General features: G+C 38.4%; 2 protein-coding genes and 1 long non-coding RNA gene across 4 annotated transcripts; 2 read left to right on the forward strand and 1 right to left on the reverse strand.

The window, feature by feature from the left end:
* Window positions 1–1,664: 1,664 nt before the first annotated feature.
* Window positions 1,665–10,992, forward strand: LOC117831304. 2 transcript variants are annotated; one of them, XR_004634969.1, is made up of 5 exons: window positions 1,665–1,777; window positions 4,018–4,162; window positions 5,494–5,829; window positions 7,920–7,989; window positions 9,286–10,992. It is a non-coding gene; the product is annotated as an uncharacterized LOC117831304 (long non-coding RNA). The 2 variants fall into 2 exon arrangements; XR_004634970.1 differs by lacking the exon at window positions 1,665–1,777 and adding an exon at window positions 3,444–3,577.
* A 2,732-nt stretch (window positions 10,993–13,724) lies between these two features.
* Window positions 13,725–15,089, forward strand: LOC117831259 (trichohyalin-like). Its single transcript, XM_034709872.1, has 2 exons — window positions 13,725–14,513; window positions 14,771–15,089. The coding sequence occupies exons 1-2, from the start codon at window positions 13,838–13,840 to the stop codon at window positions 15,028–15,030; spliced, it is 936 nt and encodes a 311-aa protein (XP_034565763.1). The 5' UTR covers window positions 13,725–13,837; the 3' UTR covers window positions 15,031–15,089.
* Window positions 15,090–20,618: 5,529 nt separating this feature from the next.
* Window positions 20,619–22,549, reverse strand: cldn23a (claudin 23a). Its single transcript, XM_034709918.1, has one exon. The coding sequence runs from the start codon at window positions 22,341–22,343 to the stop codon at window positions 21,519–21,521; it is 825 nt and encodes a 274-aa protein (XP_034565809.1). The 5' UTR covers window positions 22,344–22,549; the 3' UTR covers window positions 20,619–21,518.
* Window positions 22,550–24,239: the final 1,690 nt, after the last annotated feature.

Consider the following 24,239-nt stretch of genomic DNA (forward strand, 5'->3'; position numbering starts at 1 on the left):
GTGGACTAAGTACATGACTTCATTTCTTAAGTCAAAGTTTAGATCCTCCTGGTCAAACATTACTCTAATACAACTGAAAATTGTTATGTCAAATTATTACTTTAGTCATACTTCTTGATCAGAATACACATTATATTTGTTTTTTAAAGTATACTTTAAATTCCTTCCATTTTTTAAAAACTGGTTGATAAGAAGCTGAATGAAAGTTTTGTTAAAAAATAATGTTTGCTCTGCATTTGCTCTATTCTCAACCAAGGTTTAGCTACACCATTTAGTTAAACCAAACACAAGTACATGAACAGTTTACAGTCTTTGGGATCTGATTTCAGAAAAGAAAAGAAAATTCATGAGCTGACTTCAAAGCTAAAGTAGTGAGTAACTACAGCATTGATAGAAATGTAGTGGAGTCAAAGGTTGGATATTTGTTTTTCAAATGTAGTGGAGTAAAAGTCTCCCCCCCCCCCCCCCCCCCCCCCCCCCCAAAAAAAAAAATAATACTCAAGTAAAATTCAGATACTCAAAAACTGTACTTAAGTACAGTACTCAAGTAAATTTACTTTGTTACTGTCAACCACTGTCATTAACACAAGTGCAACTTTAAGAGATCACCAATTCCCATACTCCCACATGATCCACATGCGTTCCCAGGCTACATAGGATACATAATCCCTCTGCATGTTCTGGTCTGCCTTTTGGTCTCCTCCCAGCTTTGCTGAGTAACATCTTGTATAAGAAAAGAAAATCGGAGTTCTTCTTGATATATGATCTCATTACTGTGCTTAAAAGTGCAATAACCTTGCAAATGGTAATCAAACAATAATTCCTCTAAGATATGTACATTTCTATAAAAATCAAAGATACTTTGATTGTTTCTTCTGATGTGGTGTGTAATTGAAGGCCTTCCGAAGTAAATTAAATATGGTGCATCAGTTCGACTACTAATCAGAAGACATGAGCCTAACCATCAGAGGACAGAGAAAACAGACATTATGCAGTGACCACAAGACAGTAACTGTGTTTTCCCATACATCCAGGGATAAAAAGTCATTTTCAAAACGCCCAAATATTCAAAAAACTATTTGTGAAGTTAAATAATTGGACAGTTGAATTAGGCCTCAGTGATCTTCAGCCATGCTGTTCTGTAAAGCTGCACTTTAGGCACATAGGTGCTTTGAGCAAAATGCTATACACCTGCATACTAAAGAGCTAACAATGGAAATTCCAACATGCTTATATGTTAACTCAACTAAACCAGTTTTGCACATTGTAGCATGTTTGCAGGAATTGGAGAGCAGTAGAAATCTCAGGTCAGTGTTTGTTCAGGAACTTCAGACTACAAATGTATAACCCCTAACCCGAGGCTAGTGACATAGGCCAGCAGTGACTGCAGCTAGCATAACACACTCAGGTGATTTGTTTGGGATCAAGTTGCACTGTGGGTGATGTATGCACACAGTTACCAGTACAACTGGGTGCAAAAGTTGGTATTAGAGTGCAATGCTCCAAAGTTCCCTTTTGTGCAGGTTTAATATAAACCAAGTCTGTTATGTTAGTTTAATTTGAGTATGCTAACATTTAGCTTTGGACACTGTGCATATAAAGCTATTAGGAATACCTTTTTTGGTAATATTTTGTCATAAAGTAACATATTGCACAAACACTGAAGTCATTGGGAGCTTTCTCCTGGAAACCATGCATACGACATGAAGAATTGGCTTACCTGCCTGTCTGCATACCTGACCTTTTGCTCTCTCTACCTGTGCTCTCATTAGGAATGGTAAGTCCTTCCACAGGCTAAAGCTAGCCAGCTGGTTGCACAAGAATGGCAGAAAAATGATGTAAAACTGTATCAACTTTAGTTAACACAATGATGTGCTGCACTTCTTTACAGTCTCTCGTGCATGGTAAGCAGGCAGCAACCTCTGGTGATGAAAATGAAGCCAATGAGGAAGTACAAAGAAATGCAGTTCCTCTCTGTCCACTTAAGGTCAAGGAATCTCCAATCTACACCCAGATTAGATTGCCTATTAAACATGTTTACAGCCTGGTACAAAAGGCTGTTTTAATAGTTCATTTCTTTTATCGAACACGCTGTACAGGGAGTGAACTTTTTTAAAACTGTTCTAAAGATGTTAAGACAGAGTTATGCATAGACTTGCATAATTAGAGGCATGGCTGTGCTGACTTACAGGTGGACATGTAGCTGTTTGCAGGAGGCTTAAGGCCTGCCTCAGCTCTATTGGACACCGTTTATAAAGTAGTGCACACTGAAAATAAGAGCAACTATTCACCACATTTAGCTCTGTAATGTCTTAAAAATGTAATGTGAATTTTTTAAAAGTCACTTTTTTAATCACATTTAGAGGAATCTTTGTGATCTTTTTCACATTTAGTTTTGTTGTGACAAATATATTTAAGTTCAAATCACTGTTGCAACCAAATGCTACATATAAATATAAATGTTAAATACAAATATAAATGTTAAATGTAAATATAAATGTTTAATATACATATAAATGTTAAATATAAATGTTAAGTATAAGTATACATGTTAAATGTTAAGTATAAACATAAATAAAAATGTTAGATATAAATATAAATGTTAAATATAAATGTTAAGTATAAGTATAAATGTTAAATGTTAAGTATAAACATAAATATAAATGTTAGATATAAATATAAATGTTAAATATATATGTTAAATATAAATATAAATATTAGAAATTTTTTTTAAATATAAATGTAATTGTTAAATATAAATGTTAAATATAAATGTTGAATATATATGTTAAATATAAATATAAATGTTAGATAAAAAATGTAAATATAAATGTTGAATATAAATATAAATGTTAAGTATAAGTATAATGATAAATGTTTAGTATAAACATAGCTATAAACTTTAAATATAAATATAAATGTTAAATATATATGTTAAATATAAATATAAATGTTAGGTAAAAAATTTAAATATAAATGTTAAGTCGTCTGGCTGCAAAACTCTTTAGAAACTATGGGAGATGTCTCAGTCTATGTCCATATTTTCATTCAGTCTGATTTCAAGTGAAGCTTTGGATGGTCATGAGTCTCTCCAAAGTTAACTTCCTTAGGATTCAGACTGGGACAAATTGGCAAACAAAGCAACAGAATGACATATTGCTTTAAGCGGTCATACCTATAGGATAGAGATAAAGGTTGATCATCTCACACTGTGGGCTACTGTTCTCCTTATTTGACATTGCCCCCCCCCCTAAACCACAGACTTATCTTGCTCTTCCTCAGGTGACCCCCCTTTTTTTTGTTCCTTAGGGCTTATATGTCACAGCTTGTCTGGTGATTTTTGTGGCAGTGTTTCTGAGGTTGTGTGAAATCCTGCTCTTCTTTGAAGCCAAACCAATTGTATTAAACTCTTGAATCCTACAAAGTCTCAACATACCCCACTGGATGTCTTCTTTCTGATAAACACACTATGTATGTTTTCAATGCCTCATGCTCCAGGGAGCTCAGTTTTGTCCAGCCTTCCTTTCAGAGTCCTGTTCCTACTTGTCTTCTGCTCCTTCCATCCCACGCCTGTCTGGTAAACACACCTCACTTTAATGGTCCTTAAGGCAAGGGTGTGTGTGTTGTTTATAATGTTAATTCTTGGGAAAGAGGAAGTCTTTACTGTGGTCAAGTTTAGAGTTTAATAAAACTTAAGTTTTACATGAGACTCTGCCAGAAAGATGTCACACATATGAAGTCAATTTTTCCCACGGATGCCACATCATTTACCTTCATGAGTCATTGTTAGTCAGCCTTCAGAAGAAGCCTGCTATTAGTTTGGACTTAACTTTAAAAGCAGCTTTAAAACATTGCTTCATCAGTGTTGGCGATCGAGTGTGTATATTACTCAACCCTTTAAAGATAGGGCAGAGGGAGGAGTAGAGCATGTTGTTGGTGTGTGTTTAAGTGGAAAAACGCAGGCAGGTATTCACAGGTCTCAGCTTTCTTCCTCTTCCCTCCCTTCTTTTGTTGTAGATTCCCTCACTGAAAGAGGAACTTCAAATTCTTTCAAAAACCAGGGACCTGCAATACATCACGCAGACACCTTGATGCACATACAACAAAACCTTCAACTCCACAGCCTGTGTTTTAACACGCTAGGTCTGTATTCTTTGCTCTGGTGAGTACGAGTCTTTTTAGTTTTATCATGTTTGTGTTATTTCAGTGTGCCGGATTCCTGCCCTGAAGCCAGACTTAAACACAATCTCACTGTGTTTATAGGAAACCTGAATGGTAGGATGTTTCTAGTGAGATAGAAGTAACTTCAACACCACGACTTGATTATCAGTTCCCCGACCATGCTTTAGAGCTTTAGATGATGGTCAGTGTTGAGTCATATATTTCAGCTGTAACTTGTTGTCTGAAAGGCTGCGAGGCGAGACATTTTTTAACAGTCGACTTGAGAACAGATCTACAAGGACAAAGAAGGACTGTTATGTTAATGTGAACAGGTTATCAGAGGAGAGAAGGCTTCTCAGCATCATTTTACTCAACTTATTTGTAAAACCGTTACGTTACTGAATATGTTCCACAATGTTTAGAAGACACCTTTGAATGTTCAGTGATTTAGATTTAGTTAATTCCCTCTTCATCCTTTACCATGAATTTCTTTCACGACCACATTCTGAGTCAGTGTCTGTAGAACGCTGTTGATGGTGAAACAATGAAAGTTGTGAGGAAGACTTACTTCCTTGTTTAACTCATGTGAGAATAACTACATAAAGAAATCTATAGTTTGTTATGGGGTGAGATGTTCAATCCTTTTGACCCTGCAGGAGGTGTACTCTGTGTTTGGACATTTGTATGCCATGATTTAAAAGTTAAATATGTTTGAAGGCAATACTCCAAAAAACGAAACAAGCAGATTTAATTTCCATTCTGTGTGTGGGCATTGAATATAGTTCATAAAACACCCTGTAGCTGTCCTATTCTGGCATTCATTTGAATGTTTCTTCTTTTTATCATATATTTGTTATATCCACTGGGTTTGGTTTTGCTCTGCAACTCTGAGTTTGTCGTGGGGAACCTGAAGGCAGCACAGTGTTAAAATGTCAGTTTGGGAAGTGCGAAACCACAAAAGGCGCCAACTGTGTCGATGCTCGAATTAACAAATTAAGTCAATGCGAAAGTGAAATATGAAATCTGTATGTCATGAATTTCAACACAAGTAAAAACTTCAGTTTGTAGTTTTACATTGTGGCTTCAGTCTTAACTACAAATGGACCTTAGCTTCTGTTTTAATAAGCTCAAATCTTAAAGATAAATGTCTTCTTTGACATTAATGGCTTGTTATTGAACTTAAGTTCAACTTCACCTTGTTAAATCTTTACATATAAAACATCCACTCAAGCTTTCCCACACAAAGAGGCTTTGTGTCTTCTCTTTGTCATGCTGTCTTTTAGGGTGTGGCTTCTTTCAATTCATATCCCTCCTTTCCTTTTCTTCTTCCAGGTAACACCCCCCAATCTTAGCAGTCAAGAGTTTCCTCCCTTCTGTAAACATGTCCACCTCCCTCCCTCCTCCTCAAGCAAGAGGCATCGACTTCAGCCTGCCCACCTGTGGAGAGACTAAGTGCAACAGCCGTGGTACCTGCGTGATTCCTCCTGGTGGGGGGGCAGACCTGGTGTGTGAATGTGCGCTTGGTTACAGGGGAGAATTCTGTGACGGTACAGTCAACGGGTCGTTGAGTGTGCCCCTGACCCTGAGTGTGCTGGCCATCATCTTCGGGCTGCTGATCATAGCTTTTATTGTTGCCAAGATGAGGCAGAAGCAAAAGAAGAGGAACAGGTACTCATCTATCTCAGCAGTGTCTTCTGAGTGAAAGCTTTCCTATTTGTTGTTGTTTTTTTTTTGAATGATGCTGGTATAATGAAATCAGTCTCTGCCGTGATCATAGTAGCCTAGCTAAGCAGAAACCCTGGCAACAGTCTTCTGTAGCCAGAGACCCTGCATAGAAGTATGCAAGTTAATGTGCAATGTGCTTTACATCAAATACAAACTGAAATGAAAACAATACTCAATAGAGCGGTGCAATGAGCCACATGATAACAACTATGCTACTGCTGAGAGCTGCAGTGGGAAACTGGTTATCAGTTGATCAGCACAATTTTCTGACACACAATTTATTTTACAAAAATGCAAATTTTTATGCATATATCTGTTTCTAATGGGTTAAAAACTAAATATATTATTTGTGACCTTCACACATTTGTGTTGTCATATTTGTTGACACTGTAAAAGAAAAATGTTAAATAAAGATAAACTCAGTTCAGTCTTTATGCTACACAATGCTAACAATGCCCAGACTTCAGCATCAGGTCATATTTCTCCCCTTTTTTCAGTCAAAAGTAAAGTAAAACATGAGTTTTGGTTGGAAAGGATGAACTCTCTTTAACCTTCAGTGACTTGAGACATTTTCAAATTAAACAGGAAGTGTTGATCAAGGTTTGTGTATCAGAAAAAAGAGAACTAACTCAACAAAAGTATGAACACTGACAGTCATCTTGGCTGACAAAGAATTTAAGAAGAGAAGAAGAAAGAAACATACTTTATTAATCCCAAGGGGGGAAATTCAATTTTTTCACTCGTGTTATTTTTTGGACATGCTACACACACAGTTTTTGGTATATGCATACAATCATGCACACACATGCACTTAGGGATAGATGTCAGAGTGAGGATGCTGCCATCAACCAGCGCACCCCAAGCAGTTGGGGGTTCGGTGCCTTGCTCAAGGGCACCTCTGCAGTGCCCAGGCAAGTGAACCAGCACCTCTCCAGCCACCAGTTCACTTGCCAAACTTCGTACTGGGACTTGAACCGACGACCCTTCGGTCCCCAAGCCAAGTCCCTATGGCAGTGGTGTCCAAACTTTTTTCAAAGAGGGCCACATTTGATGTCAGAATACCTTAGAGCCAGTGGCTCCTACCGAGACTTAGGAATCATAAAAGTTATAGATGAAATCTCTATTAAAAAACAATTATTTTACATTTGTTCTCAATAAATTGGTAACTAGGTAGTCCTCAGTTCTCCACAAGCCACATATACATTAGCAAACTTTATCTTCTTCTGGAGGAAAATGGTCAGGCAATGTGGGAAAAATATTGTATCATTATTTTCTTATGGCAGGATCACGATCTGGATTTCATCACACTTCTTTTTCATGTTGTTTTTTAAGACTGTTCCGACCAGCAGACAACATTTGAAGAACTAAATAATTATTTTCCTGCATTCTGAACTATTTTTATGCACCAAATTTGGCATTTTCTGCACAATTTCATAATTTTTATTTTTTTCTAATGTCTTCTGAACTTTTAGTGTTCATCAAGAACATTTTCACATCATGATAAAATCATTAATTTGAAGTCAACTTTAAGAGTTCTTGTGTTTTTTCTTTATTGCCTTCTTGCAGAATTCCCAGAGCTTTGGCTTTACACAAGTAATCCATGTGAAGCTTTTTGAGACGTTTCTGGATTGACTTTAGTTTTGTGTGTGCACTTGAACGAAACTGCAAATGTACAAATGATTCAGAATGTGATTAATTTCTAATGCTATTAATTAATGCTATAAATAACACTGTAAGATGGAAGCTTGGGGCCATAAATAAATGGACCTTGGGCCGCAATTGGCCCCCGGGCCGTACTTTGGACACCCCTGCCCTATGGACTGAGCTACTGCCGCCCCCATTTAGTTTTAGAAACATCCTCAGCTTGGAGAAAAGAAGATAAAAGAAGAGTATGTAATGAGATAAAAAATACAATGAGAAGGTTTTTGTTTGTATTTGTGAATGTGTGCTACCACATGAAATATAAAAGTCTAATCATCAACATAACATGAGAAAAGATGAACTAATCAGTTGTTTTTGTATGTTATCAACAGGAAACTTCTTGCAGCCAAACATGGCTACAACGTTGCTGTGTGATGTGGATAAATCTTCATTATACCTGAGGTAAAATGCTTCACATGTTTGGAAACAGTCATATCAGCTTGATGTCAGAATTAAGTGTGTGTAACTGAAGCTCAAAATGCAGTGTGGACATATACTGTGAATCAATTTGAATATTGATTCCTTCAAAGACACTGTGAGGAGTTTATCACTGATTTTGAAATGCCATTCACACTGACGCCTCCTCATGACCTACATGATAAAACAAGATGATCAGTGACAGGGCTGGTTATTTCTTTATATTGACGCCTGTTTTCAGGTTGGATTTTCAGCAAAAAAAAGTTAAGTTGATATCCAGCACTCACCCAGAAATACCACTGATTCAAATTCTACTAGTAAGTTTGGCAGTGAGAAGTAAGTCAGCAAGTAGAAGGAATTAATTTTCTATAGACAATTTTCTTCAACCAGGGATTTGCGTGGTTAAAAGTCTAAAATGGTTATGAACAGGACATAATGCTTATGTAGGCATGTGAATGTGCATATATTCATATTATTCAGACATTTCCTGGGACATTGGAGCACACATCATGACACTGGGGCTGTCATGGGTGACGTTAAACTTGTGTTTCTGGTCTTTTGTAAGCTAACTCACAGTAATACATGAGAGCTCACAAAGTTTTGCATTGACAAACCAATACATAACCTCATATCATCACGGCATCCTGCAAAACAGTGTCTTGAAAAAAGAAAAAAATAATTCAAAAATTTGTGTGCATTAATTTGCTTCCACAACAACTGCATGCTTTTACAAGAGCTTCATTTTTACACCAGTTAGTGATGGTGCTCATGGGAAATGCAGCCTTCTTCCCAGAGAAATACTAGTCATCCAAAGGTGTCACTAGAATCAACATGAAAGCTACTCATAGTGCCTTTAAATAATAAATTACAATATTTTATAGTGCCTATTCAACTTTTCTAAAAAGCCAGTAAAGTTCTGTTTGTATACATACTGTTTACTCTATGACATATTTTGCAAGGTTGACATCCAGGTTTGTTTGATATCAGTATTAGTTTTCTTGACTGCTTGTAAGAGTGCATTATGTAGCTGTGTTACCACCATACCAAACATCTAAAGTAGTGCATGTGAACTGGGCTGCTGCATGTAGTATTGCAACATGGCCTACTCTTAAAAACATTGCTCTTTAGCACTACTAGTGGTCAAAACCTCCTCGTGGCACCTTTGAATATCAGACTGCTGATGTGTCAGAGCTGTGTGTAAACATGGAGCAACACTGTATTTGAGATTTTTTGTTTTAAATCAAGACATGTATCAAACTAACAACTCTCTTTCAAATCCAGGTCAGCCATGAGACTGTGAACAGTGACCCCAGTGAGCTTCCATCAGCATCCTTCTGCAGCACGCTTACAGAGCAGTTTGTCAACTGTTGAGAGAATTTTTGTTTGGTCGGACGTCCGACTGATGCTGTCGTCCAGAAACTCAAATACTGAACAAATGGACTGAGACATAACTTTACTACAGTTCAAAGTATGACTGTACAGTTTATCCCAAAGACAATTTTTTGAGGATATATGCATGTATATCATAGAGCTCTTAAGTATGTAATAGATAACTGACTGACAGCACCTTTACAGACATGTGTTTCATACTGGCATTTTATGCTGAGTTATAAGTCTCTACCTAAAGAGCACAGCAGAGATGTCATGCAGCAAAAAACACATCTTTGTTCACCACACATTTAGGAATAACAGTTAAATGTAATATAAAAAGTGTAAATATAAAAAAAAGCGCCTTGCATATGAGCTTTGTTACTGGCATTATTAGCTTATTAGAGCAAAACAACTATGATATTTTAAGTGCATTCTTTACACTACTAGCTCACTGTTTTAATGCAATGCAACTGCAATTCACTGATTATTTGTATGTACGTCTGCTGTAATAGTCATAGTGTTATTTATAGAATTGTAATGACTTTTTGTGGCTTTGCCAGTGTTACTGGTTTAGATATGACTGCTCACCTGCTGCTGATTTGTTGCTAATCCAGAGAGGATCTGAATTTGGTAGACCAAATGATCCACTGAATATTAAGTGACAGGATCTCTCTTCACTCTCTGTCAAAATGTTCTTTCTTGTTTACATGTCCTTTCAGCAAAATGTGGTTATATGGAAAATTGCACTGCTTAGGCTGGCTACAGAAAAATATCCAAATGTTCACTTTTTAACGCAGGAGTTACTTCTTTTAATCTCAGAGAAAGAGACTGCTTCAGTAGAATTGAATGATTCTTTCAAACATGTCTACTTGCTGCAAAAACTGATTTCCTAGGTTCACAGGTGTAAAACCAAAAGTGGATACTTAATTCAGATGTTTAGACAGCAAACACTTTACATATTGGAAAATTAAATATCAATAGAATTCTTTTTTCCTTCATTTTTTTTCTCTCTTCTTAGTTTTTTTTTTTTGTTTGTTTACATTTTCACAAATTGCTCATATCAAGACATTTCATCAGCTCCCAGTCAAAATATATTCCATGTATGTGCACTTTCATATTCAAGTAAGTCAGCTTCCACAGAACTGATCACAACTGAAAAAGTACAGAATTTATACAGACTTCAAAGATCACTTGTGCTGTTGTTTGCCTATCACAATGTGCACTTTGACTGGTCTATGTGCTTTTTTTATTTTGAACCTAGAGCTCAGGTTGTAGATTGATACCACACGTATTTAGTACACTAAACTATATACTTTGACATGTGGTACTATATGGTACAATATGGGCCTGTCTAGCTTTGAATACTACAAGATCCAAGCTTATTCTGTGTAATTTGGTCCTGACTACATATGCATATTGTTGTATTGTTTCTGTCTTTTTCACACTGCTGACTGAAATGTTTTTTACACTATTTTTTACACTATTTTTGAATACTAACATTTGCAAGATGTATAACCTGTGTTAGTCTTCTGTTAAGGAATTTTGTTAACTACATTTATATACTATGAAAGTGTTTTTATGTTGCTGTATGGCATTAAACTTAACTACAGATCATCAGCAAACTGCAGTCACTATTGATTTATGACTTTTGGATAAAAACTGTTGTGTTCCGGTGACTGTTGAGCACACTGAGTTTAAAACACAACACTTTCTTGCCCCACCACTAACTGAATATTTTGATAAGTCACTTCAGCTCTCCTACTGACAATACTACCACCACCCCTATTCATCCCCCACAGTCGAGACTGAACTACGTCAACTACTGAAACTGCTGCACACTTCCCTGGATCCAGTTCTGCTTCATTTTTTAATTGTTCCTCTGTCGTCAGTGTTTGGCACTGAACTGTCTGACATGTCAGTCAAACTCATTGAATTGTCTTTTGGCTTGATCATGCTCTTTAAATAGACTGCAGTGTTTATTTTTAGTTGCTTTTGATAATAGGTGCTGGTCAGGAATTTATGCAAGCCAGAGTTACAGGAGGACAAAGCTAGAGTAAGGCAAGGGGTCATTCCCAGATGAAAAAGAAAGAATGATTCATCTCTTCACTTTGAAAAGTGTAATTAACTCATAAGGGGTATTATTTCTCCATTAGTCCTCAAGTGTAAGAAACAACCTTCAGGAAGTCACATGATCACATAATTGTAAGTTGCTTTCTGTTGGTGTAGCTTTCATTTATCACGTCATTATGTTCCCTCACAAGAGAAAAATACTAACTGACTAAATGTAACACAGTACTCTGCCAACATTAGGATTACAGCTACAACTGTTAGCCTCTTGTACTATCAGTACTGGGTCAAAACTAACTGTTGTATACAATCCAACTATATAACAAATATCATTCTTTAGTGAGCCATAATGCACCATGAAATAGATTTAAACCCGTATTTGATGCTGGCATCATTAAACTGTTAGTGTGATTGTTTTTTGTAAAGCTGTCTCTGTGTTGTATCACAACTTTGGGTTCTTTCCCACCTCTTAAATCAGATTTCTGTGAAGTTATATGGCCTACAATTGAAATGATCTTGCCTATGTAAAATAAAATAAATACTCATTGCTAAACAGCAGCTCAAACTAATGCATTCACAGTTGAGCCTAATAGCAAGTGTAAACCTAATTAACAAAATTTAAAGGTGACATATCATGCAAAATGGACTTTTTAATGGTTCTTTACCTGAAATATGTTACCCTGGCATGTCTACAAACCCCCCGAGAATGAAAAGAATTCATTCTGCCCCTGTTCTGATTTCTCCACCTTTCTGTAAATGTGTGTGAAACCAGCCGTTTCAGACTTCAGTGTTTTTGTTACGTCACAACAATATCCGGTCTGTCACGGAGTCAGAGCTCGGAGCTTGTTCAGCCCATAGACTGTATAAAATAATACTGAATCCCTCCTCCGTTTTTCATTACCTGCACAAATGTGTGCTAACAAGGAGCTTAGGAGGGAGGCATGCTAGTTGTAGGCTGTCTTAATAAACACAAAGGTCGGTTTTACTCCCCACGTCTGCAGATTTGAAGATCTAGTGGATGATTTTTATTTGTCATGGATAAGTGCTAGCGCTAGTTAGCATAGCAACATAGCTACATGTCGTAGCTGTAGCCCTGTACCGAGACACACGTCTACATACTGACAAATAAAACAACAAGAAACACTAAATCTGTGACCAATCCTTCGGAAAAGGTCCTGCTGCCTTTCTGGCAGAGGTCGGTTTTACTCCCCACGTCTGCAGATTTGAAGATCTAGTGGATGATTTTTATTTATCATGGATAAGTGCTAGCGCTAGTTAGCATAGCCACATAGCTACATGTTCATAGCTGTAGCTGTAGCTGTGTACCAAGACACACGTCGACATACTGATAAATAAAACAACAAGAAACACTAAATCTGTGACCAATCCTTCAGAAAGGTCCTGCTGCAGGCGCCTCTCCGTCAAGACCAGATCCTTGATCAGATTCAGAGGGTTGAAGTAACGTGATCTCTGAGCAGCCGTGTATATTCAGCCAACATGTAAACATTAGATCAACGTGCTGGAGAGCCGAGGCACATCCACTTCCTGAGGGGGCGTGGTCAGAGAGAAAACAGACTGTTCTGAGGAGGACTGAAGAAGAGGGTTTTTCAGGCATGCCAAAATCTGATTTCAAAGTGTTTTTTTGAGCATAAACTTTAAAGACATGTTTTGGGGACCTCTTAGACCAATATATATTGATGAAAAAAGCGTGATATGTCACCTTTAAAATGATAGTAGATTATTGGTTATTATGAAACTACACATCAGTCAGTTTATGTGAGTTTGTGTTGCTATTTGCTCATTTTAAAAAGGGCTAGCTGACATAAGTGCATTGATCCATTGCATGGTTCTAACAATGTGAATGTGAACTGAAGTTAGTTTCATGGCTGCATGGGTCAACAGCAAAGAAATATGTGTGTTTTTTCATATTATAGATGTTTCTGATCATGTGTAAAGACTGCAAATGAGCCCAAATGAACAGGTCTGACATGATGGATAGGCTCCATCCTCTGGGAACTCAAATATACTGTAATGACAAATGTTTGACAACAAGCTATTAAACAGTTGGTGAGGTATTTTAGTGTGGACCAAAGTGAATCAACAATGAAGGACCATTAATTCCCTCTCTAGAAGTCATGCAGTGCTAAAATAATGTGGCTAAAGTATTTACTAGTTTTCAGTTAACTGCCTTGTGGAGTTCCGTGGAACAGTGCTCATAGAATGTATAACAATGGTCATTGTGTAGAAATAAGGATTGAAATTCCGTCAGACTGAGAGGCTCATTTACCACAAACCTATCCCAACAGCCAACAGACAGAGAGAGAGAGAGAGTTATCGATACAAACCAAAACCAGTAGAGTGAGCCAGCTGATATATTAAAGAAGAACACGCAGAGATGTCTTCAAGGCTTAACAGTTCCCTCATTTCTGAGATGGAGAAAGTCAAAAGCTTGATCAAACTGACCCCAGAGGAGAGGAAGAAGGAGGTCAGGAGGAACATGTTTCAAGAGCTAAGATCCATGGAGATAGAGCGCAGACAAAGAGTTGCTCTGGAGAACATGGAGAAGCTCAAGAGGGAAAGAGAGGAACGAGACAAAGTGGAAGAAAGTCTGAGAAGACAGAGGGAGAAATATGTGGAAGAGAGAAGGATGCAGGAGGTCACACAAAGAGAGGAGGAAGAGAGAAAGGCCAATGAGGCAAATGTCCTGCAAAAAGCAGAACAGGACCTGCTGAAGCAAGAGAGGCTTCACTGGAGAAAGGTGATGCAGGTGGAGGAGGAGGAGGAGAAGTCAGTAAAAAGGCCCAGGTACAAAACCAGCGCTCCAAAAGAAGAGCAGCTGAGGAGGCAGGGGGAGGCTGAGCTCTGTCGCCTGCCGATGGTGGGGGACAAAGTCAGCCATGATCGCCTGACCTCTGACCTGGAGACCGACAAGCAGCAGGGCAAAAAGAAAACCCTGATCAACAACTGGGTTGGAGTTCAAAAGATAGACAGTGAGCCTGTCAAAGAGGAGCCCCACCCAAAGAGCTCCACCTACCTCCATTTTACTGCAAAGGTGGCCCTGAAGTCTGAAGGTGCATATTATATTTTTGTCGTTTTTAATCCCTTTTTAAACACTATTGAATAAATATATTCCCATTTTATAACATGTTCATTTTTATTTCCTGTAACTATATGATGTATATCTTAGTGACACTTACATATTTGTGGGAAAATGATTAACCAGTGTTGCTTCTTATGCCTTTTACTCTTTTGATAATAAACTCTTTGGGGCTCTATGTTAATATTTCTTGCATTCAAAACTTATATTCTAATCTTCTCTTGTCTTTAGGAAAAACAGACAAACAAGCACCAAAACCAAGGAAGACCAAGCAGTGGCTGGCAGACAGACTGAACGTTGGGTACTGGATGGACAAATACAGAGACCATAAAGATAAAAAAGTAGAGAAGAGAAAGCTCAAGGTTGAGGAGCAGTATGCCAAATGGGCCGCCTTTAAGGCGAGCCAAGCCAGTCATGTTTCCCGAGAGAATGACTGCTACATTGGAGGATTTGCTACAAACCGAAACAGCATCCTCATAGGCCTTTTTTAATGTTCTTCTTACTTTGTTTCTGTGTGATTTGTCAAAATAAACTATGTGTTGCACTAAAACCTTGAAGTTGTACTGATTGCATCAAACACAAAAAGGTGGTGTAGAGGAGTTTACGTGTATTAAAGTGATACTTATGTTACTTAAACTTCTGCTAATTGAATTAAACTGTGGCATTTAGTGGTGAGGTAAAAGGATCCATTGAGGCCCTGCAGAGCTTTGAGCTAAATGCTAACATCACCAAGCTAATATGTTGCAGTTGAGCAGATTCAATTTTAATTGAATTCACAATATTTTGTTACCTTATAAGCATAGCTGAGGCCAGTCACCTCAATGTATCTAAAGTTAGAGTTTTTAAAAGTAGAGGTTAGTTACTGTATAAAAAAAATCCCAAATTATGGGAGGAGCAAAATGCAGTTGTAGATTCAACAGTGTAAAATCTGTGCAGTGAGTAAATATTATTTCCAACCTGTATTATAAAGGTTCCTAGAGGCAGGTTAAATTCATAAAAGTAAATGCATATATATTGGGGAAAAATCCACATAACAAAGAAATTTAAAAGACAAATTTGGGTTTAGTGTGGTGCAAAAATATAGTCATGTAGGTAATTAAATTTAATTGCACTCCTTGTTAAAAGTCAGAAATTAAAGTCCTAACAATAATGCAGGCACATGGATGCCAATCACTCTTGTTCTTTACGTACCTGTAAATGCTAAAAAAAAAAAAAAAACATTCACCATGTAAATATAAATTTAGCTCTGAGAAAGATTTAGGGAAATGAAATCCTTACTGATCCGTAAGTCTTGTATCTTGTCACCATGAAAAAGACATGCATCTATGTCAAACACTGTTTACAGCTTATTAAAGAGCAGTTACAACGAAATGGTTTACAACACAAAGGATGACTTTCTCTCTGAACCTAAAGGAGCAAAAATCAAAGGAATGGAAAATCTGTATCAGTGTGAGCGAACTCATAGCTGTGAGGAGTTTATAGCTGGTTATGAAACAGACTGATATAAACAGTGATGCCTAAATGACCTAAAAAACAAACAAAAAGTTAGCTAAGCTAGCTGTGAACTTGCCACAAATATTGTCCTTTATGTAAAAGGATTTTCAAGTCTGACTGCACTGACAGCTCAATCATTAATATATCTTTTGTCCCCAATAATAATTATCATATTAGCAAATTATAGTGCGCCACCTCAACATGATTTCTTTGTTGTTAAGAGTTCCTCCTTTAGTGTGTCAGTGTGTACTAACATTTAAAACAGACACTCAGTGCGTCTTCAGCATACACCTGTGGAATCTTGATTAATACCCTCTATTATAATCATGCATTTTTCTTACAGATAATCCTGTGCTTCTTATTATGTTCATGTATTCCTTGCTCATGTATTCTTCTTTTTTAACAATTGTATCAATATGTTTTTCATTATACATGATTTATTGAAGTAACCAGCAAATAGTAAGGCGTAAGGCCAGAGATCTGTGCAAATATCTGCACAAAGGTGAAATCCAGGACAGAACCTCCGCTTCTGCAGCTCAAGGCAGGTTTAGCCCGGATGTGGTCTCACATCTTCAGCCCACTGCCTTGCAAAAGGCCGAAAGGCCCACCATAGTCTCAGGTTGCGGTTGAATGTGAGCTGAGGGGATTTTTTTGGTAACGTGATGATAAACGGTTTGTACTATGATAAATGAGCGCCTTATGATTACATAAATATTCAGTGGTAACGATGTACGCTTTCTTAAGAATTGTTGATATATGTTTTTTTGATAACCGCAAGTGTCGTAAGTTATATGCTTTTTGTAAACCACTAGACTGAGGTAATGTCTCTGTTGTTTCCAGGGTACAATGTTCACCTGACATGACCCTTTGCTCACCCTTGATTGCAACTCACCCACACCTGTCACCCCCCCTTTCTCCCCCTCCCTTTGTCTTTTCTTTATGAACAACTGTATTAAGGTGACACGTACACATGTTTCCCCCTCCCTTTTCCCTCCCCTATGTTCGATGAACTATAAAGTATTGAGCATCTCCGTTGTTCGGGGGAGAACTTCAGATGCTCTTGAGTACGCTGTAACTTCTCTCTCATGCTGCATGAATAAACTTTGTGTGTAAACTTTTATACTGAGTTCAAAGCCTCATTTCTGGTCACTGCTCCGCTGGACGATCGCCTCACGGCCGGGTCACGCCACCACACACCAGAACACACTGCTGCCTGTGTATCTGCTTTCTGGTGATGCTTCATGAGTCACTGAAATGAACAGTAAATGAGACTGATGTGATCATGCAGGCTGATGAGTGAAACGTCTTTGTTATTCCAGAAAGTATGGACCTGTTAAAACAAGGAAGCATCTGCTATGAGGTTTGTCAGCACCTGCAGATTTGTTTCAAAGAGGAATGAGTATATTGAGTCTTCACAAAGAATTTTTTTTTTTTTTAACTTTTTTTTATTGCGCATTATCATTGTATGCAGTTCATAGTTGACAAATAGAAGCAATCGTATTCTTCCATTTTCTTACAACAACACAACAGCGGCCTCAAAGAACATACAGTCATAGTAAATAGTGATGAATATTATTTAGCGGATTTTGTACAAAGTGATGGGCAGAAGAAGAAGAAAAAAAAGTGTCAAATCGAAGCTCACGTTAGGGGGCAAGAACGAATAGAAACAAAATTCAAGTCATTAAATGACAGATCAATACAGGTATAACACACAGCCATCAGTGCCACAAGGTTATTCCTACTCATCCCACCAACATTCTCCCCCCAGACCCCTCAAGTGTCTCAGCACTGGTCCCCATGCCCTATCAAATACTCTCATCCTTCCTGCATTCTTGAATCTAAGCTTTTCCATATGCAGGGTCTCCCCCAGCTCCCTCAGTTTTTTAGCCAGAGTATATACAGCCCACTTGTCACTGCCAGAGTTCAGAGTGGTGTCACTAGTAGCTCCCAGAATGGCCACCAGAGGGTCGGGCAGCCATTTCTTGTTGAATGCTTTGGATTAAAAATCAAACACTGAAGTCCAAAATGAGTGAAGGTTAGGACAGGTCCATAACTGGTGTGTAAGGGTGCCAGCTTGATGCTTGCATTTGTTACACACTGCCGATACACTGGGATACATCTTGTTTACTTTTGAGTAGTGCAACCTGTGAATTATTTTGAATTGTATCAGGTTCAATCTGGTATTTACTGAGCACCGGTGAATATTTTTAAGACATGTTTCCCATATCTCCTGAGTGAGGGGTACCCCTATATCCGTCTCCCACTCAGTCCTGGGCCTTTCTGTGCTGACTGCTTCCTGGCTGGTCAGTGTCTGGTAAAGAGCTGACACTGCACCTTTACTCCCTGGTATAATATAAGTTATCTTTTCAAGAGCCTGATGTTGTGGTATGTCTGTAAATGTGGATACGTGAGTCTTTATAAAGTTCCGGAGCTGTAAATAACGGTAAAAGTGTGAGACCGGGAGATCATATATGTTTCTTAATTGTTCAAAGGTCATAAAGTGCCCCCCCGGTACAAGTCTTTCAAACACACCACTCCCTTTTCTCTCCGAACCGCTGAAGATTTAAAGCTGGTTGTGTGCTACATTCTTATTCTTCAGATGCAGACTTTTTTCTTAAATAATCAAAGACAGCTGAATTGAAAAACTGCTACAGTGATTGTGTAATGTAAATGTGATTAAGGTTGCATTTTGAATAATGTAGCATTGAGATCCTTGGAACTTGTCACAGTAGAGGCAAACTGATGCATTAATTTGCAGAATTTCATCACTCTTCCTTGAGAGTCTCAGATTTGTTGACTCACAGTGTCAAATTGCTTGACTAACCCTGTAAACCTACTATGAGAACTACAAACTGACACAGTCCCAAATTAAGTGTCTCTCTCACATGACCTACAAAAACAAAAACCAGACTATCCACTTCAAGATGTACTAGATTTTTATAATTATTTGTGATGCCTGTCACCATGGTCCCCAGGCTGGATTTCAATGAAGTGATTTAGTGCACGCACACTAAAAGAGCCTGTATTTACATTCTCCCAGGCCAAATTTCACAGTGAGACGTCTGTCAACCAATGAAAGAGAAGTAGGAGAAGATTGACAGCCCATTCACTCAAATCAACACAGAAGAAAGACAACTTATACTTTAAACACAGAACACAAAAATATAACAAAAGAAAGTTCATATGATTTCAAATATGTCCCATTTTTATGTGAAGATGACATTGATGCTTTTAAATCACTGACTGTGTGGGCCTGGTTTCTTTTTCTGTAACAGTTAATTTTGATCACTTTACAGATTAAAGGGTTAATAAAAAAAAATGATGGTATACCTGGTTTTAAGCACAAAGGGTAGAAAAATTCTAATAACTTTACACTCGATCAAACGTTATCTACTCTCCTTCTAGTGTTGCTTTATGTGTGTGAACAGGTACAAGACAGATTTTCCCAGAAGGATCTGACTTACAAATAAAAGCTGGCGTCTTTTGTCACACCCAAAATAGATCACTCATCCACACCCCTATCTTGGACTGTCTTTTTATGAGTCATTGCATTCTAAGTGACAATCTAATGAAGCAATGACAAGGCTAAAAAAACACAAAATGTTTCAACATTGTATTCATTTGTAAAAAATTGCTTGTGTCTTATAAAATGAGTGTCAGGGCCCTGGGGCTCTCAAAAAGGGTTAGGGGTAGTAAAATACTGCAGTCACTTATCTGGAGCTGTACAATCCATAAGCAGTACAACCATAGACAGACACACCCACCAGACTAAAAGAGCCAAACTAACCATTTCATATTTTGTACTTTCACTGTCATCAGTTTCAACAAATGTATGTCATGCTCATTAATGATTCAACAGGCTACATTTTTCATTAACTGATCAGATTTCCAATTTCACATGTGGTTAAAAAGTATTTCCTTAGATGATCTCAACCCAAATGAAGTAGCAGAATTTCTCCTGGATGATTTAAAGTTACAGTTTTACCCTGTAAGAGTTTTCAATATAAGCTTACACTCATTGTTAAGGTGTCGCTGGTTTGCCCCCGTGACTGAGCATGAAGCAGCATAAAAGTAATCTTCACCTCAGAAATTTTCTCACTCCACATCTAACTCTGTTTTCACTGACTGTTGTATCCCCCTGCACTCCTCCAAAGTGAAGTGCATAATGATCTCTGGAGGGCCAATTTTACTACTAAAGAGTTGCCAGGAGCTACAAAGCAACAACTGTTCTGCACAGTGGGTTTTTGTTTGAGATGTTTAACCAGTTTAAACAGAAGAGGTAATGTTGCCAGACAAGATCTGTAAAGAAACCAACCTCTTAGACCGGTCATGCGGCATTGTCAGTATGCTTGACAAGCTTAGAGTGAGCAGACAGGATGACAAAGACAGAAATGTATTACTGTTAAATGTCGCCATGTTTGAACATATGTTTGAATAGTGTTCATAATGACGTCTGTGCTTTCCCTGTCTGAGTGGCACAGCTGAAAACCAACATTCAAAATGCTCGCAGATAATAAAATACATACATGCAGTGCTCAGTTGAAGAAAGAGACTCTGTTTCTGTTATTAGGAATCACACTGCACATTTAATAGACAGCAGCTGTATCACAAAGCACTTAGAAAAAAATAGTCCAACTCAGGGGGCTTTTTTTAAGAGGGCTATTGTGACAAGGATGGGAAAGTAAAGTGCATAAGAATACAGTATTTACAAAGACTGGGAAACATAAGATGTTCATGCATAAGCCCTTATACACAATACATTGCATACAGCTTCTTCAATAATGGGGATTATTTACAAAGTTCAGCATCATTTGCAGAATCTAAGACAGCCATAGTAAACTTCAACTTCACATCATACTTCTTCATTCTTCTTAATAAAGTACCCTTCTTCTTCTTCTTCTTCTTCTTCTTCTTCTTCTTCTTCTAATACAAGATTTGTCACTTTAAAGTCTTCTCTCATTTTCTTACACTATGATTTTAATCTAATCCATTTGGTAATAACTCTCCTACAGCAGGCAGACATCTGTAATAGATTATAATGATGTATGATAATTTTAATGAATTTCATCCGCAGTTCTGTCACTCATACATCACCTAACACTTCAAGTGTGTGCAAGTATCACTGCTCTCATTACAAAACACTGCAATACTCAAAGTGAAGAGATTTTTTTATGATTCTGCTCCACTTCAGAGACTTTGTGCCCCTGGAATATTCAAGCAATATATATTTAAGGCCTCTCATAATCCTACATCAGGTAACAATGACTGCATGGTATCTTAAAGTACTTTATGGTTCTAGTATCCTTACTGTAATACTAAAAAAATGGCAGATTTACATAGGACAGTATGTTATAAAGTCTTAGCATAATTACCAAGGCTTCTTTATAAAGTTGTAGACTTTCAGTCCTTTACACAGATACAAATGTCCATTTAATGTTGTTTTTCTCTCATTCTCTTGTGTCTCCAGATGTGGGTCACGTGCCCCTCAGAGGTCAACATCATAGGGTCTACCGGCGTATGGGGTGTTGGCTGACCGGGCTGCGGGGCTCTTGGCCCGGGGGAAGGACACATCATCATCCAAGGAGTCCCTGGCGTATGGCACGCTGCTGACGGCGCTCCTGGCCCGGTTCAGGCTCGGCACTTCAACTCGTCTCGGCGGTGGCTTCTGGCGTCCGAACCGGCCAGATGTGACGTCATCGACCCGTACCTCCCCTCGGTTCTTGCCTCCGCAGCAACGACAGATGCCGATGAACATAACGAACCCACCCAGGATTTCGAATATCCCGCCGATGTAACCCAGGATGATGCAGTAGCCCACGCGCACATCGGTAGTGTTGGGCGGAGGTGCGATCTCTTCGAGGATGTGAGTGTACCAGGCAATGGGGATGATAATCATGACGCCTGAAAGGAAGATCAGTATACCACCCAGGCCAGCCACGACCCAGTTGGGACGGTCTCTCCAGCAGCGGATTCCAGGGATCGCCACTGCCAGCCCGATCAGAGTCACGATGAGGGAGGCCACCATCAGACCCTGTGCCACCTCAATGATTTGGTTGCCAAAATACGCTGTGTCCTGCAGGTTGCACTCCTCTCTCGTGTTAGTTGATGTCGCCCTGCAGATGTCCCAAATACCTTGCTGGAGGAACTCATCAGCTGGCCTGCCAGAGAGGTTGTGGATTGTCCTCCAGTTCGGGGCCACTGTGGAAGTGAGGTTCAGGATCCATCCACAGGGAGCCATGACCAACCCGAAGATGAAGATGCCCGGGGTGCGGAGTGACGCCCGCATCCACTCCTGCGTTGATCGCGGCATGATTGCTGCTGCTGTTGTTGTTGTTGTTGTGTGTCGTGTGTGTGTTCGTTCTCCTGAGATCAGTGTAGTAAATGAGAGAGCTGTACCAGAGTTTTGATAGCAACAGCTGCCCTTAAAAACAAGTCTGACTGAAACCTGGCAGAGGGCGGGGCCTCACCTGTCTGCCTCTAGTCCACAAATGGGACAGGTGTGGCGCTCCGTGCGCTTTAACTCCTTTTCCTGTCACTGATGGGAGTTTCGACGGAGCTTTGATCATGCAAAGGAACTAAAAGGAAATCAACAGTGTGCCATTGGCTTTTGGAAACTGTGATCAAGGACTTTTGCCCACAAATATTGATACAAAATAACTTTGTATTAAGCATATCAATAAATCCACAGTGACAGAGAGTGTGTCTTATAAGACATAAGCGACAAATAAAATTACAAAATACATCTATATGGTGAATATAGACCAAAATATCCATGATAGCCTATAGTCAAAGTTAGACTAGAAAGGAACACTTAAGGTGTTGGTGGAACTTACCAAAACACCACTTATAGATCATCAACAGAAGCCCCCCCCCCCCCCCCAAAAAAAGTGAAATAGGTAAAGAGTAAGTACAATAAAAGATAAGATAAAATGATAATAACAATAATTATATTTGATAAATAATAAATTGAGGAGTGAATTAAAATGTTAGGAAAAATAATTAAAGCAAAAACAAAACAAAACAAGAACTCTCACACACACTCACGGGGAAGGGGGGCACCAGTCAAAGTGTTTTAATACGTAGTATACCAAATCTGCTGGATGTTCTTCAGGCTAACTGCAGCCCAATAAGATCCATGAAAAAGTTAATAAAACAATCCCAAGTGCTGTCAAATTTCTGGAGGGCTCCATTTACACTGTATCGGATCTTTTACAATTGAAGATTAGACATAATATTGCGGATGAGATGAATGTGGGTCGATGGAGCTACAAAATACATCTTTAATTGTGTTTCCAACAATTGCCAAACGCCATACACATTTATTTTGCTCTTTAGTTTTCAAACAGCCGAAGCAAGAATTCATTGCTAGCAATAAGTTTAGAATGAAGGTCTGTTAAGCAGTATGGTAAAGGAAAGGGATCAAAACTTTGTATCAATTCCATTATTTCTAAAAAAAAAAAATAATATATGGCAGTAACCCACTCAGACTCTAAGGTGTCAGTTCTACTCTTTTTCTCACATTAAAACTTAGTCGAAAATTCCTCAGTAAAATAAATAAAATAGAAATCAACAGAATGTTATTTTTGCAACCTTAACTGATTTCATGTTTTGGTGGTTTGCATCCCAAATGTAAGTTTAAATGTATCTGCAGGTGATCACGTTTCATTGAGCAAATCGGAATCAGCTGGTGGCTTAAGTTTAAAAAATGCCATCATGGGTGTGTGAGAATGGTTTTTGGTGAGAATGCAGTTCTGCAGGAATCTTCAGACAACCACTCAAATACCTTTCCACCACTTTGCCTTGTCATTCTCTCTTTGTCATGTGTGTATCCGTTTCTGTTGATCTCATTCATCTTGCTCTTTCTCTCTTTCTTAACCCCCACACTCTTTCAGAAGTTTCCTCCTCAAATCACTCAATAAAGGGAACTGTTCAAAATGCTAACAGAGTCTCTCCAGAGAGTGAAGCTTGCGTTAATGAAACAGCTCTCATGCACAGATGCTCACACTGCTTTAACACAGCCACTTAGTTTATCAATTTGACATGAAGGTGATTATGTTCCTGATGAACTACAAAAACTTGCTAACATCTGATATGACACATAGAGAGTTCATTGTTTAAGTGTGAGTTATCCTTCCCAGAAGTGTGCCAGATGTGACAGGTTTAGTGGTTTAGAACATACAGAACATTTTCTGCAGTGTGGTTTGAA

Source organism: Notolabrus celidotus, chromosome 19 (genome assembly GCF_009762535.1).
Source record: "Notolabrus celidotus isolate fNotCel1 chromosome 19, fNotCel1.pri, whole genome shotgun sequence".
Taxonomy (NCBI): domain Eukaryota; kingdom Metazoa; phylum Chordata; class Actinopteri; order Labriformes; family Labridae; genus Notolabrus; species Notolabrus celidotus.